General features: G+C 39.8%; 1 protein-coding gene across 2 annotated transcripts in view; it reads right to left on the minus strand.

The window, feature by feature from the left end:
• The window catches only part of LOC109218830 (calcineurin B-like protein 7), a 16,076-nt gene extending 10,474 nt beyond the window's left edge, over positions 1-5,602 (minus strand). Inside the window, exons 1-6 of one of the 2 annotated variants that reach the window (XM_019383224.1) lie at positions 5,506-5,602; positions 5,153-5,235; positions 5,015-5,074; positions 4,365-4,464; positions 4,114-4,166; positions 3,336-3,416 (exon numbers count right to left, since the gene is read on the minus strand). In XM_019383224.1, the coding sequence (XP_019238769.1) occupies positions 3,336-3,416; positions 4,114-4,166; positions 4,365-4,464; positions 5,015-5,074; positions 5,153-5,235; positions 5,506-5,575 (447 nt within the window). In that variant the 5' untranslated portion in view covers positions 5,576-5,602. Of the gene's footprint in view, positions 1-3,335; positions 3,417-4,113; positions 4,167-4,364; positions 4,474-5,014; positions 5,075-5,152; positions 5,236-5,505 lie in introns of both variants that reach the window. The other variant, XM_019383223.1, reaches the window with a different exon arrangement.
• Between the last annotated feature and the right edge of the window lie 14,813 nt (positions 5,603-20,415).

Here is a 20,415-nt window from a genome sequence, read left to right on the forward strand (position 1 = left end):
TCCGAGCTAGGCCCTAGAGGTTCTCAGGGAGTATTTCTCACCCTTGTTTTAATATTTCTCTATGATCATGCATTGAGGACTATGCATAATATAAGTGTGGGGTGGGGAAACTACTTTCTGAAGTGTAATTGTATAAAACTATTTTTTTAGTTTTTCTTTTAGAACTCGTAGTAGAAATAGTCTAGGTAAAAAAAAAACGGAAATTGAAAAAAAATGTGAAAAAGTTCAGACTTTTCCCGACGATGGATCTTTTGGACAATTTTCTTGAGGGATAAAAGTCCGATTTAAAAACACCAAAAAGATTTTTGTTTTTATTTTATTTTATTATATTTTTTTTGAATAGCTAGGTAGTATTCCTTGGTTTTTCTTTAGGCACCGGTTCTTTTCCAAGGATGTAGCTCGAACCGGGTATTTTAATTTCTTTTTAGGAGTAGTTTAGGAAGAAACTGAGTCGTTCTGAGATACTCATTGACATGATTGATGCTGGCACATTAGGCTATGACATACATTCTGTTTTCCCGTGTACTTGGTTTGAATTGTGAAGCCTAAGTAAAGTAAATAGCCTATTTTGTGACGCTTTTTCTCAGTTGTTTGACTTGTATGCCACATAATGCAAGGTTGTTTAAAGTTCTCAATTATGCGTGCTTTCTTGACTTGAGAGGTGAACAGAACCGTCTTGATTGAGTCATGTGCAACGTGTGTGTGAGGATTTGTGATTTTCTGTGCTATCCTGTATAGTCTAGAACTTGCCCCGTGTGTTAGTTGAAGCGAAATTGTAAGTTGTGCTAATCTAGGAGATGACGTAGGCATTTTCTTGCTTGATCATGGATGTGCTTGTCACATAAAAATAAAATTTTTCGTTGCTAGCCCCTTTGAGCCTATAGACCTTTCTTTGGCACCCACATTACAAGCCATGCCCTTATTTTGATCTTAATTTGATATTGATTGAACCTGTACCTCCTAAGGAACTTAGTCGCTAAAAGAAGTAAGGATAGATATTGGGGAGCATCTTTTGAGTGGAACCATGGAAGGGCCCGCTGGTGCACTAAAGTTGAAATTAAAGGTCACTAGCCGATGAACTTTATTGTATGGAGTGTGCGGAGAAAAGAAAAGAAAAATGATAGTGAATGTATATAGAAAAAACAAACACCTCCAATTCTTATTGATTTGTGCTAGTGAAAAATAGAGAAGTGCTTAATTGAAAAGAGGGCTATGTTGTATGTGGCAAGTGAATCGGTTGAGAAGAATATGAGCTTGAATTGTAAATGTAGTGTATTAAAGTGCTTAGGAGGGTGAATCACTATTTCTAAATATATCCTACCCGTCCCTTAGCCTACATTACAACCTAAAAGTCCTAATTGATCCTAGATTTGGCTAGCTTAAATTAGTAGAGATATACACTACGGGCAAGCTTATGGTACGACCACGGGATGCATATGAATTCTTTGTGAGAGTGAGTGAATTTTATTCAAGTGAATGATGTCCTTAAATTATATTCAAAAGTATATTTGAATGTGTGGACCAATTTATACTCATTCTTTCGTTTGTTGGTGAGGGCACATGATCTCATAAATGATTGATAATGTTGTAAACTTTCTTGTTGGATAAGTGCATGAATTGAGGGTGCTTAGTAGCTGCAAGTCGATTGTTGAGGTTGAGCAGTGACGAATAGGTTGTTGGAATTTATTGAATTGAAATATTTTACTTGGGTATGCTTAAACGGGAAGAATGTAAAATTTTGTGTGTTGATGCTTGTGTGCTGGTATTGATCATAGTCTAGGGTATAGTGTGTGGGTAAAAGTTAAAGTACTCCTCTATAATTGATACTTGTACGTAGTTGGGGGGTTTATTATATTGTCCAATTGCTCGAGGACGAGCAACGTTTAAGTGTGGGGTGTTAATGATAGGTGATAATAGGTAAATTAGACTATAATTAGGCCCTAAAGAACCACATTTTTGTATAGCTTTTACGGTAAAAAGTGATAACAAAATGCTCTGATTAGTGCTTTTCATGCTTTGCAGGCTATATCCAATAAAAGAAGTCTGTGGAGTACTTTTGGGATCAATTACGGAGAAAAGGAGGCCAATTATAAAATATCCACAAAGTGCACCAAGCGAAGGGACAAAACCAGATCTGAAGGCCACTCTGGCCGCTGTCCGGGCGTAACCGCGGTAGGACCGCGACAGAACACTGCTGCAGATTCTGAAGGCCACTCTGGCCGCTGTCCTGGCGTAGCCGCGGTAGGACCGCGGTAGGACGCGTAAACTTCAGGGACCAAAGTGCAAAACACGAGATTTTAAGCCCTAAACCCTATATTAAACGAAGGAAGCCGGCCAAGAATAGGGTAGGACGCACTTTGGAGCAAAAATACACGCTAGAAACATTAAGGAGCAAGAACAACTCGGAATTCTTCATCTTTTAGTACTTTCAATTAATCAAAACTTATGAAATTGTTTGATTACATCATGAGTGGCTAAACACCCATTGTTCTGGGGTTGTGAGTTAGCCATGAATATTGTTGTTTGATATTAGCTTGACCTTGATTATAATTCACCAATATATGGTTGTTTCTTCAATTCTGTGTTTAATTGCTTAATTGTCTGGCCAACAGTTAGGTTCTATTTACTATCTATGCTATGCTTGGGAAAGCCATGTTTAGATTAGAGAAGAATTGAAGAGAGCATGATCTTAACCCTTAGGGGGAGCGGATTTGTGGTTAGGATAGGAATATATCTAGTCACCATGCTTAATTAAATATCGTAATCTTAATGCGTTCTTAATAGATTGATTTCACAGGAATATAGGCATTAATCTATTGAGAATATGTGAGTAGTACTCCGGGAGAAGGCTATGAGAGCGTTTATCGATTAATTAGCAATCATGGGTGAATTATATGAAAGGGAGAGTTAATTAGAACACAATACGAATGGTGAATCGATCACAACCCTGGAATACTTGTCTCTACTGAATACACAACAATCAATTCGTTACTTGATAATTTAGTATTACTTAGAATCGTAGTATAGTATAATCATATTATTGGACTTTGCTTTTAGCTAGATTGAATAGCAAGTTTAGTGATTTAGTGAGTAGTTTACACAAGTCTCTATGGGTTCGACACTCGACTTATCATTATATTACTTGTTGACCACCTACACTTACGTGTGCGTTTGGGAGCAACACTGCTCGTTAGATTTTCCAAAAGCAGTGCATCTTTGGTCGATCCAACACAAGTACGATAACATTATTGAAAAGTTCGAACAACAACAACATAGTTTAAATGTAAGATAATATAGTGACTATTTTTTCCCTGTAAGTTGCATGTAAATAATACCTTGTCGACAATAGCTTCAACTATATCATCAGTGAGTATCAATTCTGATTCATATAATAATGCTAAAATCAGCTCCTTCACCTGAACTCAGCTTAAATTCAAGGAGAAAAAACAGAAAATTATCTTAGTGAAATAAGGGCTTATTTAGCTTCTATTAAGAAGAATTAACTTAAATAGCTGCTTACTTAACTATTTAAATTAAATATAGCTGACGGATGTATAAAATATGTATAATCCATGTATAGTATGTCAATAACTATGTATAATCAATGAATAATTTATACATACCGGCTAGAAAAGTAACAGTGAATATGACAGGTTATTTGTGTAAAGCCTTCTATTAAAGGTCATATAATGCTAACTTCACACGTGGTCATTAAATTTTACTCACTGTAATAATAGTCACAAACTACTTTTTTGTAACTACCAGTATAATAGTATATTCGTAGAATTATTTTTTTGCATATTAAAGTATGAATGAACTTTATCCATATATTAGAAAAATAACAACACTTTATTCACTATAATATTAACGATAAAGTCACCTTGATGCATGTGTAGGTTTGTCGTTATAGTGTATAAAGTTTAGTGACTTTATTGTTACAGTAGATAAAAGTCAGTCACTTTGATGTGATAAAAGTAATTTTTTGAAGTTACCGTTGTAGTAGAAAGTTTAGTGATTAATAAAATAGTGGGTAAAATTCAATATTTTAAGGTGATTAGAGAAATAGTTTTATGACTTTACTGTTATAATATTACAGGAGTAGTGCATATTTACCTCTTCACGTCCAATGAAGTCTCTTTGCCATAAGTCATACAATTTAAATGCAACTGCAGCATCAGAAACCAAAGGGTTCAATGCAACAGTTGTAGCAGTTTACGTTGCTCTGACCTTTCAAAAATATTGCCGCGCACGTGTCGAATTTTTTTATGTATTTTTGGAGGATTCAGCACACATCTGACGGTAATTTTTGAAAAGTCCGAGCAACATAGATAGCAACGTGAAAATACCTAATTGGATTTTCATACCGGCAATTTTCTCTGCTTGAGAAGCATCAGGATGGAAAATGCTTAGTGTACGAATAAACTCGCCAAAGTCTATTAGCCCATCATTGTTGGAGTCAAACAACTGGAACATCTATATGTAACGGACATTACTGTTAGAGGCAGAGTCAGGATTTGAAACTTATGGGTTCAGTATTTTTCTAAGTTATTGAGTTTTAAATTAATAATTTATGCATAATTGAATAATTTTTAGGATAAATACTAAAGTTACTGAGTTCAACCGAACCCATATCCAAAGGACCTGATTATTGTCAAACCAAGGTTTAAGAAAATGTACATAATGGCAAAATGGCCATTGTTGTGCAGAGGCAGATCGATGGCGGACGGGTTCAACTGAATCTATTGCTTCCAGTTCAGATTATGGATACAAAAAAAATTAAAATGTATAAACATGAATTCTCGAAAGAGGATTCAGATTTCAGACACAGAGGCAGATCTAGGATTTCTAGTACATGAGTGCACGACTAAAATACAAGAGAAAATAATGTATTAAGTGGAATTGATCCGTATTCCTCTTGGTAACTGAATTTACGGTCTCTAAATCCTGGATTCGTCACTGCTGCAGAGTAAATATGTGTATGCCGAAGTAAAGAGCTAAAAAGAAGTTAACTGACCCTGTCTGAAAACAGAGATTGCTTCCTGCTATCTCTGAACAATCCAAGCTGGAACTCTTCCTATAACAAACTCAAACTTATATAATAATAATAATAAAGAAAATTTATAGTAAGAAAGAAAGAAATGATGGAATTTACTCGGCTAATAAAGCCATCATTGCTAATAGAACAGCTTAATTTTCTGAAGAGTTCACTTAAGGTCTTGACATCTTCAAAAGAAACTGAAATCACAAAAAATAGAAGTGAGTACTGTTAAAGGGAAAAAGGGCAGGCCGGTGCACTAAGCTTCCGCTATGCGCGGGGTCCGGCAAAGGGTCGGACCACAAGGGTACGCAACCTTACCCTACATTTTATGCAAGAGGATGTTTCCACGGCTGAAACCCGTGACCTCCTGGTTACAAAGCAGCAACTTTACCAGTTACTCCAAGATTCCCCTTCCGAGTGTTAAAGGGAAGAAAATGAAAAAATAAATAGGAAAAACCTATACGTACAATGTGTTTGAGCTGCGAGTACAACATGATCTTCATATATCCTTTCTTGCTTTCTTAAAGCACAGCCCATTTTATAGTGATATTTTTGTGTTGTTATGCTCTCACATTTATAGGTTTTGTTTAGGCTATATATATACAGAGGGGTTTGATTGTATAGAAGGAAAGGGAGCTTTGGAGCAACGGTAAAGTTGTCTCCGTGTGACTTATAGGTCAGGGGTTCGAGCCGTTGAAGCAATCACTAATGCTTGTATTAGGGTAGTCTGTCTACATCATACCCCTTGAGGTGCGGTCCTTTCCCGGACACTGCGTGAACACGGAATGCCTTGTGCATCAGGTTTGATTGTATGGATAAAAAGCATAGCCAAACATTCATAAGCCTTTTATCTTACTTTCTTGACCATAGAGAGGTGATAATGAGCGGCAGTGGCGGAGCTAGAAATTTTAGAAAGGGTGTTCAAATTTAAAAGAAGTAAAAATATTTCCCGATAAAAGGGTGTTCAATATGTATTATATACCTCTAAAACGTAATATTTTACTTATGTACACAATATAATTTTTTAACGAAGCTTCGCCACTGATGGGCGGGTTAGGTTAAACTTGAGTAGGTAAAAAATAGTCAAATTAATAAGCGAGTTATGACCCCAACTAGTTTGAGACTAATATAAGGTGTAATTGTTTTTGGTGGAGAAAATTGAGGGAGTAACTTGGTAAAATGTACAAGTAATATACAGGGGCGGAGCTATAGCCAATGTAAAATTATACTGGATATATAGGTTAATATTACTTTTTTTACATACATATTGAAAAATTCAGCCACTGGCCCTATAATTACAGCAAAGTATACATTCTATAAAGGTATTTATTCACATTCCTAATTTAGAGATTTCAAAAGGTACATTATATTCTTTAAGTTATCATTTTCATTCAGGTAATTAATTTCCCTTATTCTTTAGTGTTGTTTAGCTAATGTGGAACCAGGTGCTGTTGCTTTTATAATGTGCGGTTGTAAGGAACAGAATTGTTCACATTCACCAAATTGATTGTATATAAGTAGTTTCCAATGTTCCAAATTCAAGAAAATGGCATCAAAGAAGAGTAGTTTTTTTTTTTTTTTTGGTTGAAAATATTTCGGAGCGCATCAATCCTCCGTTCATACGTGTTTCATATATTCCAGATATGGAGTTGGATAAAATTTCATGTGGTTCGGAAAAACCTACTAAGTTCTTAGCTCGAATTTCATGTCGTCTGCATCGACATTATTTGACAAGTTTTTAATACGAAAAAAAACTCTAAATTATTTTCTTAAGAAGCGGTAAAGTATTAAAGCTCAAAGGTCAGTGCTACAATAGCAATAATTACGCTTTAATTTCAAGTAAGTTGAAGTCGGTTGTATTAATTGTCATTGGTCATATCGCTCAACAAAGATTGTTAATTACAGAATGAAAATAAGCAAATTGAGCCCCGGACTATCACTCTATCATCGCCATATTTGTCCCACCGAACATGAGCTCTAATACCGGTTGTTGGGCTAAAGCAGCCTAAGGATAATGTGCTCTTACATAGTGTAATATTGTTCGCTTTGATCAAGCCCGCACAGTTTTTAAAAAAGACTTTATCATTAAGAGATCCCTACATCTTATATATAGGCTCTCAATAACTTTAGCTACCAATATAGGATTTTATTTGCACATCCAACAATCGGAAAATATCGATTCTTATATACAAGATTAGAAAATCAAAAGTGTTTTATGTACGTATTTTTTAGAATTAGTCTAATATTACCGATACTCCAAAAAGATTGAATGATGCACTTATCTAAATATTAAGTTATTTACCTTGACGAATAAAGATCGATTCTCACTTTATACTTATTTTTATTACCCATGTTCAAGAAATCTTAGACCCGTCTCTAAATAAGTACAATAAAACCTAAAAAATTGAACTCATCACACTTAAATTATGAATTCGCCTCTCGACCAGACATCCATTTCTACATCGTTCATTTAATACTTTAAGAGGTAAGAAATGTACTAGTTATCAGTCATATCATCTTTGCATAAAACTTCAAATCCTGCTTGGAATATATTCCTACAATTAATTTTTCTAACTTATTTTTCGCCTTATAACAATATTAAGCAAGAATATCTAGATCATAACTAGATTCGCCTAAGGTGACACACACACCTCTTTTTTAGAAGCTTGCCAACCTAGAAGTCTGTCTGTGCTGCGTGACCGGCCCTCATCAGCCTGCCCTCCATCATGGGCAGGGGCGAAGCTATACAGTTACTTAAGGGTGGTCAATTGACCACTCTTCGTCGAATAATTACATTGTATATATAGGTAAAATATTAGATTTTAGAGGTATTTAACATATATTGAATACCTTTTGTCTGGGGATTTTTTTTACTTCTTTCTAGTTTGAACACCCTTTTAAAAATTCATGGCTTCATCACTGGTCATGAGCATAATTTTATAAACCATAGGAAATTTTATGACACGTTTAAGATGACAAGTTTCAAAAATCTTTTATTCGTTCTTAAATTTCGTGCTCAGTCAACTACGCTATGTATAAAGACGGAGAGACAAATGAAAATTTCTAACACATCTAGCTCTTACATGAGATATTTCTGCTTCAGAAGTCTTCTGGTGGAATATACTTTAGTGACCAAACAATTTTTCCGAATTCAGTAACCCACTTATGCTTACGATCAAACACATCAGACCACTACAATAATGCTACAAAAAGGTAAGGTTATTATCTGGAGAATAAAAATTAAGATGCTGGAATTTATAAAAAGGAAAAGGTCCAAATTTGCTCCTTTACTATATGAAATTGCTCAATTGCCTTTCTCAACACTTTTGATCAATTCATACCACTATAAGAAAATAGATTTTCAGTGACAACATTTAGTGGCGACTAATGAAATCGCCACGAACTTATGCCCATTGGTGGATATAAACCCGGTTGCCAGTGACGTATGCATGATATTATATAAGCGGTATCACAATTTAAAGAAGTGCACAAATAAATAAATCACTATAATGATAAATGGTGTCATTTTTTATATCTATCCTCAATTTTTTTTTAAAAAGAATATATCTGGTAAAAAGTTTCGACGAAGCGGTGTCCTTTTACACCGCATGCAACAAGGTGCATACGCTCTTGTCGGTTGCCATGATAAGTAAATAGTCTTAGTGGCGACTTGGAAATGTGCCACATATAACTGCGGTTAAAGGTGAAATTTCTTGTAGTGATACCTTGCCGTTAGCAACTCGTTTCATCTTTAAGTTTCGCTCTTTATTGTTAAATAAAGGAATTTTTACCTCCTATAGCAAATATTGATACCTTATTTATTTTAAATAAATACCCTTTTAAAAATTATATTCCATAGCTATGTTTTGATTTTCTATAGCCAAATATCTATTTATGGTCAGCTCCTACCCTTAAGCCATAAAAAAAAGCTTTATATTATTTTTCTCTCTCCCCTCAAATTTATCGCATCCCCTCAAATTTCTTGTATCCCCTACCCCATATCTATTCTCCCTCCCTCTCTCTCTCTCTCTCTCTCTCTCTCTCTCTCTCTCTCTCTCTCTCTCTCTCTCTCTCTCTCTCATCTTCCACCTTCAGCTTTTCAACCACATGCACAAAGCCTATAAACTCTCGATCTGTTTCGGTAGCCGAATTCATCGAACATTTCTCACTACTCAATCAGAACCAGTAAGCAGTCCCGTCCCAACTCAAGAAAACATCACCCGTTTAATTTTAGAACAAAAATCTGCAACTGAAGCTGTTCAAACCTTTAGATGGGCTTCCGAGCTTCGCAATTTTGATGCTGCTTCAACCTTACCGTCGCCGCCGCGAACTACTTGTGCCCACGATGCTTGTAAACTCCGTCGAGACTGTGGACTGCTGACGGTGGATCCAGCGGCTTCAATTATAAAGAATATAGGTTTTTTTGAAGCGCACGTGAGGGTATTATGGTAACAGGAACAGTGGCGTTTCGAGTCAGAATCGCGGTCCTCTCGATGAGACGACATTAGGGTTGTTCTTGAACAAAGACGACGGAGTTTGGGGCTGAGTGTCACGACCTGGATTTCCCACCCTCGGGAGTCGTGGTGGCGCCTACTAGAGAAAGCTAGGCAAGCCAACCATTTGTCTTATCTATCTTTTTCCCTTTTTAATCCATTAACAATTAAGAACCAACATTAAATAATCAGCGGAATTAAATAAGCGGAAGACTGAAATGCAATATTTTAATAATGATGCCAATACCAATCCATAACATAAACTACCCAGAACTGGTGTTACAATTTCACAGACTGTCTAAGAATACTACAAATAAGGGTCCGAAAGGAAAATACAACGCTGTCTCTGAAATACATAAAAGAAACAGAATGAAGGGATAGAAGGAGACGCCAAGGCCCACGGACGCCTACAGGACTACCTCGGGTCGCCTGATAAACTGGAAGCAGCAACCTCACTGCGGTCCGAAAGCTACAGTACCGGGATCTGCACAAAAGAGTGCAGAGTGTAGTATCAGCACAACCGACCCCATGTGCTGGTAAGTGCCTAGCCTATCCTCGGCGAAGTAGTGAAAAGGCTAGGACCAGACTACCAAATAATCCTGTGCAATTAAATCATATTCAACGGAAAATAAAGGCAGAAATTTACAATTTAAAAGTAAGAAGGGGGAAGGCATGCTGCGGGGGAATCAAGTAACAACAGAAAACAATAAATAATCGTAAAGAACACTATAACTCAAAAATCAACAATAATCGAAACATCAAGACAAGCGCACGACATCACCCTTCGTGCTTTTACTCTCGTTCTCACCAAATATCAATATAATCGGCACGACATCGTCCTTCGTGCTTTTACCTCACATAATCATGGCACGGAATGATCCTTCGTGCGTTATCACTCATATAAAGGCACAGAATTGTACATCGTGCGGCACAACATCACCCTTCGTGCATTAACACTCTCTCACAAATATCATGCACGACATCGCCCTTCGTGCTTTAACACTCTTCCTCACCAAAACAACAATCACAAACAATAAGGGCAAGAAAATAAATAAATCACAATAAAATCCCTGCAAGGGAACAATAGTACAACAATCATATCCTGGCAAGGGAAACAATATCAAAAGCAACAACATCTTGGCGAGGGAGATAACATTAAAAGCAACAACGTCCCGGCAAGGGAGACTATATCATAATCCTCCTCTCTTTTTCACATTTACTTCACAACTCAATTCACAACTTGAGCCAATGCTCTATAATGTTCAATCGCCAACAATAATTCCACAACTCATTTCACAACTTGAGCTAATGCTCTTCAATGTTCAATTACCAAAATTTCTTCCACAAGCCTTGTTCAACAATAGAAATATCACATAAGGCATGAACAGTACACAACGAAGTCATATTAATCGTAGCATAAGACTCACGGTCATGCTTGACACCAATGTATAGATACTCGTCACCATGCCTATACGTCGTACTCAACAATTAACACGTAGCAAATAGGACATAACTCCTAATCCCTCAAGCCAAGGTTAAACAAAACACTTACCTCGATGCCACGAACATAATTCAAGCCTCAACTACTGCTTTACCTCTTGATTCCACCACCAATTCGTGATAATAGGCTGAATCTAGGTAATTTAGCGATTGTTTATGCTCCCGCTTGATTATGTTCCAATGTCATAATGCGGTTAATTGATTAAAAATGGGCTCTAATTGTGATTTGTACATATTGCAGGACGAGGAGCCTATGTGATGTCTTAGAGATGATTGGATCTATTTTAGAGCAAGAACAACCCATCGGAGCTGAGTACGCACGAAGACGAGAAAAAGATCAAGAAACGGAAGACCTGGGCTAGCGCGCCCAGGTGCGCGCCCGCGCTAATATTAGCGCGCCCAAGACAGAATGTTGGCCAACTAGCGCGGTCAGATGCGCGCCCAGGTGCGCGACCGCGCTAGTCCAAATTTCGGGAAGGTTTATTCAGGGGTAAAATTGGAAATCTGGAGGAAACCCCACTTAACCTATATAAAGTCAAGCTCGCCCAAGGAGTAATTATCAAGTTTTTCATAGTCTAGTGCAAGGTATAGAGAGGCAAGAGGCAAGGAGGAGATTTGACCATCAAGTTCTTCTTTTCTTCCCTTTGTTTTTGCTATTTGTGATAAAATCGAACCCTATTGTGATGAACACTAGTATGAGTGGCTAAAACCATTGTTCTAGGGTCGTGGGTGAAACATGAAAGTTGTTGTTTGAAGTTTAATTCGACGAAGTTGGTTTATCATATTGGGTTGTTTATTTAATTCTGATTTTAATTATTTTGCTGAGTAGCTAACAGTGAAATACTATCTGCGAATCTTTGGTTGAACTCGAAAGCGGGAACTTTAGATTGCAATAGAATTAAATAGAGCATGTTCTTGAACCTGGGCATCGGGGAACGGATTCGCAATTGGGATAGACATATACCCAATTGCCTTTCTTGGTTGAAATACAGGAATTGTAAATGCATTCTTGTTAATCTTAATTCCATAGACATATAGGCATTGAGTTAGCTTGAATAGGCGAGTAAGAAATCGACAGATTCTTATGAGTAATATCAACCCTGTCAATCAACAATCCAGATAAATCAATTAGTCGTTTTAAGCCAAGAACACAACACGATTGTCAATTAGCCCGTGACCCTGGAATATCCTCTCCTACTGTTTGTTTCTCGAAAATTGCTGGTTGTTTGGTTAATTGCTCTAGTTACATTATTGCTTGATAATTTAGGTAGTAAATTAGTGATATCCCTATTTTGTGGAAAAACCTCTTGAATAGATAAGTTAATTGAGTTTGAATCAGTCAACAGTTAATCACAAGTCTTCGTGGGAACGATACTCTACTCACTACTTTATTACTTGACGATCACGTGCACTTGCGTGAGTGTTTTTGGTCGCAACAAGTTTTTGGCGCCGTTGTCGGGGACTTAGAAATTAGCTACTTGACTGAATTGAGCTTTTATTATTTATTTATTCAACTTTTAATTTTCAGTTCACTTTGTTTGTGCTAATACAGGTTCTTTTCTTGAATGCGAAGAAGTAGAAGCGCAAACAACCTCCTTCCTCTTGATCCCGAAATTGAACGAACACTTCATAGAGTGAGGAGGAAGGTGGACGCTAGAACTAGAATTGAAAGAGAGTTGAACATCGTAGTTCAACCACAGCCAATTGAGATGGCAGGTAATGAGGAACGCGCAATTATTGAAGCTGCAAGGCCTAGTTTGGCTAATATGACTCAGGCTATTGTGAAGCCTGATATCACTGGGCACTTTGAACTCAAACAATACATGGTGCAGCTGATCCAATCTACAGGGCTATTTGTGGGTTTACCTCATGAAGACCCGCAGAGGCACATTCAGAATTTCCTGGAAATTACGGATACTTACAATTATCCGAACGTTTCCAAAGACTATGTCAGGCTGGCACTTTTCCCCTTTTCACTGATCAGGGAAGCTAAGGAGTGGTTGAATAAGGAGCCAGCGAATTCAATCCGCACTTGGGATGATCTGGCACGGAAATTCTTAATCAAGTTTTTTCCCACCAAGAAAACAAAGATATTGAGGAGTCAAATTCTTGGGTTTGAACAACGAGCTGGCGAGACACTTCGTCAAGCATGGGAAAGGTACAAGAAGATGCTCAGAGACTGTCCACATCATTGCTAGACGGACGAGGTATTGGGTCACACTTTTGTAGATGGGTTAGATGATGCATCAAATATGAATCTTGATTCAACTTGTGGGGGTAGTTGCATGGCCAAACCATACAGTGAAATTCAGCTCTTACTGAATAACTTCACGGCTAATGATAATAATTAGCAAGGTGAGGGTGATTCGCGAAAGGCAATTAAGCAGAAATCAGCTGGAGTACTTGAGCTCGACGACTTGACAGCCATGAGAGCCGATATTGCAAAGTTGGCTAATCAGATGACAAGGATGACAATGCAGCAACCACAACCAATTCAGCATGTACAACAAATGGCTATTTGCTGCGAATTATGTGGTGACAATCATATGAGCGACATGTGCCCTACGAATCCTGAATCCATATACTATGTAGGGCAACAGAACAGAGGTCCACCGAATCAACATGCTCAATACGGAAATTCTTACAATCCAAATTGGAGGAATCATTCCAACTTCTCATGGGGTGGAAATCAGCAGAATCAGAATCAGCATAGACCCCAAGGTGGTTTCAATCAGCCTCAAAGACCACCCCCAACAAATGGAAGAAAGCACCAATGATTTGCTAAAGAAGTTGTTGATTGACAATCAGCAGCTTAGGACTGATTTCAGAAATCTTGAGAGGCAGATGGGGCAGTTAGCAACAAATCAAAACACTAGACCTGCAGGTGCTCTCCCAAGTGATACAGAGAAGAACCCTCAAGTGAATGCAATTACACTCAGAAATGGGAGGGAGCTAGAGGAAGTGCCAAAGAAAAGAAAAGACAAGCACATACCTGAGGGGGAGTTGATCCCTAAAGTAACACAAGAGCCTAAGAATGCTGCTGAAATTCCAGAGCCAGTGGAGGCCCCAAGGCCACCACCCCCTTTCCCCTAGAGATTGCAGAAAAATAATGATGATCGCATGTTCAGCAAATTTCTCTCCATGTTGAGCCAGGTTCAATTGAATATTCCACTTGTTGATGTGCTTCGTGAAATTCCAAAATATGCCAAGTACATAAAAGATATCTACAAAGCAATCCAACTTCCCCGCCACTATGAGGAGCTCTTAATGATATCTGTTGTTGAGGTTGATGACCAAATTCATGACCCAAGTGTATATCTAGACGATTCTCTAGAGAAAGCACTTATGTTGTTTGATAACCTGGGGAGTGATGATGAGGTTGAGGAGATGATGCACATCTTAGATACATCTTGTGCGTACATGCAAGGGGTACACCCCTTTGAGCCTTTGAACAGGCCAGAAGGACCACCCCCAAAGCCGTTCATTGAGGAAGCCCCAAAACTGGAGCTTAAACCTCTCCCATCTCACCTTCAATATGCTTATTTGGGTGACTCTGATACTTTACCTGTGATTGTTTCTTCTGACTTGTCTAAATTGCAGGAAGAGAAGCTGTTGAGAGTGTTATGTGAGCACAAGCGAGCAATTGGGTGGACGATGTCTGACATTAAGGGCATTAGTCCAACCTTTTTCATGCACAAAATCCTCATGGAGGATGGACACAAGCCCAATGTACAACAACAACGCCGACTAAATCCAATCATGAAAGAGGTGGTAAGAAAAGAAGTGATTAAGTGGCTTGATGCAGGTATTGTATTCCCTATCTCAGACAGCAAATGGGTAAGCCCAGTTCAATATGTACACAAGAAAGGGGGGATGACTGTAGTAGTTAATGAAAATAATGATTTGATCCCCACAAGAACTGTCACTGGGTGGAGGATTTGTATTGATTATAGAAAATTGAACAATGCCACCCGGAAGGACCACTTCCCCCTCCCCTTTATTGACCAAATGCTTGATAGATTAGCTGGCCAAGAGTACTACTGCTTCTTAGATGGTTACTCGGGGTATAATCAGTTTTCTATAGCCCCAGAGAACCAAGAAAAGACCACATTTACGTGCCCCTATGGCACGTATGCGTTCAAGAGAATGCCCTTTGGTCTTTGTAATGCACCTGCAACTTTTCAAAGGTGTATGATGGCTATTTTTACTGACATGGTCGAGAGGTTTGTGGAAGTATTCATGGATGATTTTTCTGTGTTTGGATGCTCTTTTGATAACTGCTTGATGAATCTCGATAAAGTGCTTGCTAGGTGTGAAGAAACTAACTTAGTGCTAAATTAGGAGAAGTGCCATTTCATGGTACGTGAAGGTATAGTTTTGGGGCACAAGGTGTCTAAAAATGGTTTGCAGGTGGACAAGGCAAAGGTGGAAGCGATTGAAAAATTGCCTCCGCCAACATCTGTCAAAGGCATTCACAGTTTCTTGGGCCATGCAGGTTTTTATTGTCGTTTAATCAAAAAATTTTCGAAAATTTCCTCTCCCTTGTGCAGGTTGCTCGAGAAAGATGTTCCCTTCAAGTTCGATGATGCCTGTCTGAAAGCATTTGAGGAGCTGAAGGGAAAGCTAGTGACTGCACCAATTATCATTGCCCCGGATTGGGGGCAACCCTTTGAGTTGATGTGTGATGCGAGTGACATAGCTGTGGGAGCTGTGTTAGGGCAAAGGAGAAATAAAATCTTTCACTCCATCTACTATGCGAGCAAAACTCTGAATCCAGCCCAGATGAATTACACAGTTACTGAAAAAGAGTTGCTTGCAGTGGTGTGGGCGTTTGACAAGTTCAGGTCATATCTAGTGGGGACCAAAGTCATCGTCTACACAGATCATTCAGCTATCAGGTATCTGTTTGAGAAGAAAGACGCCAAGCCGAGACTGATTCGGTGGGTCCTCCTCTTGCAAGAGTTCGACTTAGAGATCCGAGATCGCAAAGGAACAGAGAATCAAGTGGCTGATCACTTGTCCAGATTAGAAAATCGGAACCATGTGGCTGAAGGGGGTGCAATCAAAGAAACATTCCCTGATGAGCAGTTATTGGCAATCACCTCAAGCACAGCCCCGTGGTATGCAGATTATGTGAACTTTATTGCAAGTGGGGTGACACCACCAGACCTGACACCAGATAATAGAAGAAGGTTCCTGCATGATGTGAGGCTCTACATGTGGGATGAGCCATTCTTATACAGGCTCTGTGCAGATCAGTTGGTGCAGAGATGTGTTCTTGAGGAGGAGATGAATGCCATACTTCATGACTGTCACACCTCACCATACGGAGGTCATCATGGTGGTGATAGGACCGCCCAGAAAGTTTTACAATCAGGTTTCTATTGGCCAAAATTGTTTAAGGATGCACATGTCTTTGTTAAAATGTGTAACAGGTGCCAAAGAACCGGAACGATCACAAAGAGGCACGAGATGCCGCTGCAAAACATTCTGGTAGTGGAGCTTTTTGATGTGTGGGGGATTGATTTCATGGGACCGTTTCCACACTCTAATGGTCATAGGTATATCTTGGTGGCAGTCGACTATGTATCTAAGTGGGTGGAGGCCATTGCTCTTCCCACTAATGATGCAAAGGTTGTGGTCAGCTTTGTCAAGAAGCACATCTTCACACGCTTTGGAACTCCAAGAGTGTTGATCAGTGATGGAGGAACGCACTTCTGCAACAAATTGCTGAATAATGTTCTTGCAAAGTACGGAGTCAAGCATAAGGTTTCTACTGCCTACCACCCCCAAACAAGTGGTCAAGTGGAAGTATCGAACAGAGAGGTAAAGCAGATTCTTGAGAAAACAGTGAGTGCAAATAGAAAAGATTGGGCCGGGAAGTTAGACGACGCATTGTGGGCATATCGAACTGCATACAAAACTCCCATAGGTGCTTCTCCGTATAAATTAGTTTATGGGAAGGCATGTCACTTGCCCGTCGAGCTTGAACACAAGGCCTATTGGGCCATTAAAAAGCTGAATATGGATGGGGACTTAGCTGGTGAGAAGAGGTTGCTGCAACTCAACGAGCTTGATGAATTTCGATTGCACGCATATGAAAATGCCAAATTGTATAAAGAGAAGACTAAGAGGTGGCATGACAAGCACATCCAACATCGAGAGTTTGGCCAGGGCAAGAAGTTCTTTGTTCAATTCGAGGTTGAAGCTTTTTTCCAGAAAGCTTAAATCTGTTGGTCAGGCCCTTTTGTTGTGGTGAGTGTGAAGCCTCATGGCGCTGTGGAGTTGAGGGATATGAGTTCAACTGGTACGTTCTTGGTAAATGGTCAGAGGATAAAACATTACTGGGGTGGTGACATTGCACGTCACAAGACCTCGGTGGATTTGACGGATGCTTGAGAACGTGTTGAGTCGTGCCGCGACGTTAAATCAGGCGCTCGATGGGAGGCAACCCATTGTATTGTTGTAACCGTTGTGCCACGACGTTAAATAAGGCGCTGGTTGGGAGGCAACCCAACGATAGTAGTAGTTGTTGATTTTGTGTTTTAGGAAGTGCTAATCAATGCAGGTGACAATGGGCAAGTGCTAAGGCCATCAAACGGGGTGAGAACAGGTGAAAAGTTGAAGGAAAAAAATTCCCCAGGTGCGCGCCCGCGCATGTGGACGCGCATCTGGGCGCGCTAATGTGCTCAGCTTCTGTTTTTGGTCGCGCTAAAAATAGCGCGGTCGCGCATCTGAGCGCGCTACTAGCGCGGCCGCGCATCTGGGCGCGCTAATTCCATTACATTCTGTTTTTGGACGCGCTAAAATTAGCGCGCCCGCGCACCTGGGCGCGCTAGTTCCGTCAAATTCCCGCCCGTATTTTTTAGTAGTTAAGTTTTTCTTTTTATTTTCTTATTTTATTTTGTTTAGGTTTTTAATCTAATAAAACCCCCCTTCCCCTCTTCTCTTATTCCCCAATCGCACAAAACCTCCCAACCAAACACAAAAACCCTTCATCTAAATTACTCCCAAATCCCCTCCCCCCCATCTCACGATCTTCCCTCCCCAAGCTCATTCTTCTTCGTCTCCATCTTCTTTCTCTACTCACCATCATCTCCCACTACAGGTATGAACCCTAATTTCTTTTTCTTCTGCTTTTCTCTTTTTATTTTTCAGATTTTTGTGTATTTAAATGCCATTGTTGTAGTAGTTGTTCTTTGGTTTTGTGTAGAGAAATTAGTGAAATATGTTGTGGTGTTGGTGAGTGATAAGTGCGGGGTGGATTTCCCCCTACATTGTGATCTTGGTGAGCATATGTGGTAGATTATTGTTCTAATAAGTTAAAAGGAGTTGTGAAGGTCTAATGCCCACAAGGTGTTTGTGGAAAGGCCCCATTGAACGTGATTATGTAGTTTGTGACCACATATGCGTGTGAAGTCTGAGTAACCGCATTGCGTCACAAATTTTTGATTGGGATGAGCTAATGTGTCCCGTTTTGCAGATATCATGACTCCATCTAGCAAACGACGCGCCACAGGGGCCTCATCGAGCAGCCACGCTGGTTCGTCTAGGTCAAGAGGGGCTACACATGCACGTCCCTTCGATGCTACAAAATTTATCCGGCCAAGGCACAAGACCGCTTTGCGGAAAAGGCTCGTAAAAAGCCAATTCCAGAAAGGGGTATTAACATTGGACAGCTCCAGCGCCACTGCCCGCACATGTACAATGAGTTAGTGAGGCGAGTGTTACAAACCTTGATCAATGAGGCCGGTGAGGGCAATACAATGGTTGTGCGGGAGTTCTGTGCCAATGTACCGGAGCATGTTAATGGAGTAGTCACGGTGCGCCGAAGGGCGGTGAATGCTTCTGTTGAGGCAATACGGATGGCCTAACAGCTGCCTCCACCTCCGGCTGCCCATGATGACTTCTATGAGTACGGCCGCAACCCAACGAACACAAAATGGGCACGATTCTTTGAGACAATTTGTGTGCCCGGAAAAGAAGTGGTTTGGATGGACTATGGGGAGAAATTCCACTCCTCAGCACTCACCTTTGAAGGAAAGTGCTGGCTGCACCTCATAAACAACCGCTTGATTCCGTCTCACAATACTACAGAGGTAAATGGGCCCCGAGCTGCCTTGATTTGGTGCTTTGTAAATGGCTACGACTTTGATGTGGCCAAGGTGATGCATGAAGAAATATTCGTCCGCAGCCAAGTAAAAAGGTATGGGTTCTTTTTCCCGTCCTTAGTGACTCAACTATGCAGGGCTGCTCAGGTGCCCGAAAATCTAGCTGTGGATGGGTTGGTAAAAAAGGAGGGCAAGTTCCGTGCTGATAAGGTGACCACGGGCAAGGAGCCGGTAGTAGTAGAGGCGGCGGCGAGTAGTAGCTCTGATGATTCTGATGATGAGGAGGATGCTGAGGAGAACGTGGAGGCCGCACCACAGGCTCATGATCAAAACGTGACAGCTGCAGGTCCATCTGGAACTGCAACATCTTCAGGAGCTGCCCGGGTGTCTCGTTTTACTGCTTTGGAGCAGGAGATGGCTGGTTTGCGCACCCGGGTAGATGCGATAGCTGACCGACAAGAGAAGTCGGAAAAGAAATTCATGGGCTGGTTGAGAGCGTTGGGGCGGGCGTGCCACGTCAACCAAGACACCGTCTCCGACCAAGAGTGATCCCTCAGGGAAGTCCCTTTACCTCACTGCTATTTTATATTTTAAGCCATGGGGACATGTCTTCATTTTTAAGTGTGGGGTGGGGGTACTTCGTTGTATGTGTGTAGTTGTATCATTTGAATGTTGCTTTTGTTTTGTTTTATTTGATTTTGATAGTTTAGCGTTAAGTAGGAATCATTAGTTTAAAATAGATAAATGGCTCGTCCCGACGACGGATCCCTTTCGACGGGGTTCTTGAGGGACTAAGTCAAAAAAAAAAGGAAAATATGTACACTCTTCCTGATGACGGATCCTTTAGACAATTTTCTTGAGGGACGCTAGTCTAGAAAAAACACCAAAAAGATTTTTTATTTTTTTCTTCGGTAGTGTAGCAACTCCCCCTTGGTTTTTCTTTAGGCCACGGTTCTTTTCCAAGGGTTTAACTTCAACCGGGTGTAGGTAGTTTTTTTTATTTTATTTTGGTTTCTTTTCGATTTGTAGATTAGGTTAATGGGCTACGAGCTAGAAAATCAAAAGAGAACCCATAGCGTTGATACACCGGAACACAATAGACCCTAGAGTGTAACGCTTAGTCTTATTTGTTGAATCTCACTAAAGTGCCTTAATTTGTATGTTTGTTACTGAATTGAATGCTCGTAATGGAGTGTCTTGATGAGCTGATCTGAAACGAGTCATGTGCCATGTGTGGTAAGGTTTTCGTGTAGTCCATGTATTGTACTTGTGT

This window comes from Nicotiana attenuata, unplaced genomic scaffold, assembly GCF_001879085.1.
Source record: "Nicotiana attenuata strain UT unplaced genomic scaffold, NIATTr2, whole genome shotgun sequence".
Taxonomy (NCBI): domain Eukaryota; kingdom Viridiplantae; phylum Streptophyta; class Magnoliopsida; order Solanales; family Solanaceae; genus Nicotiana; species Nicotiana attenuata.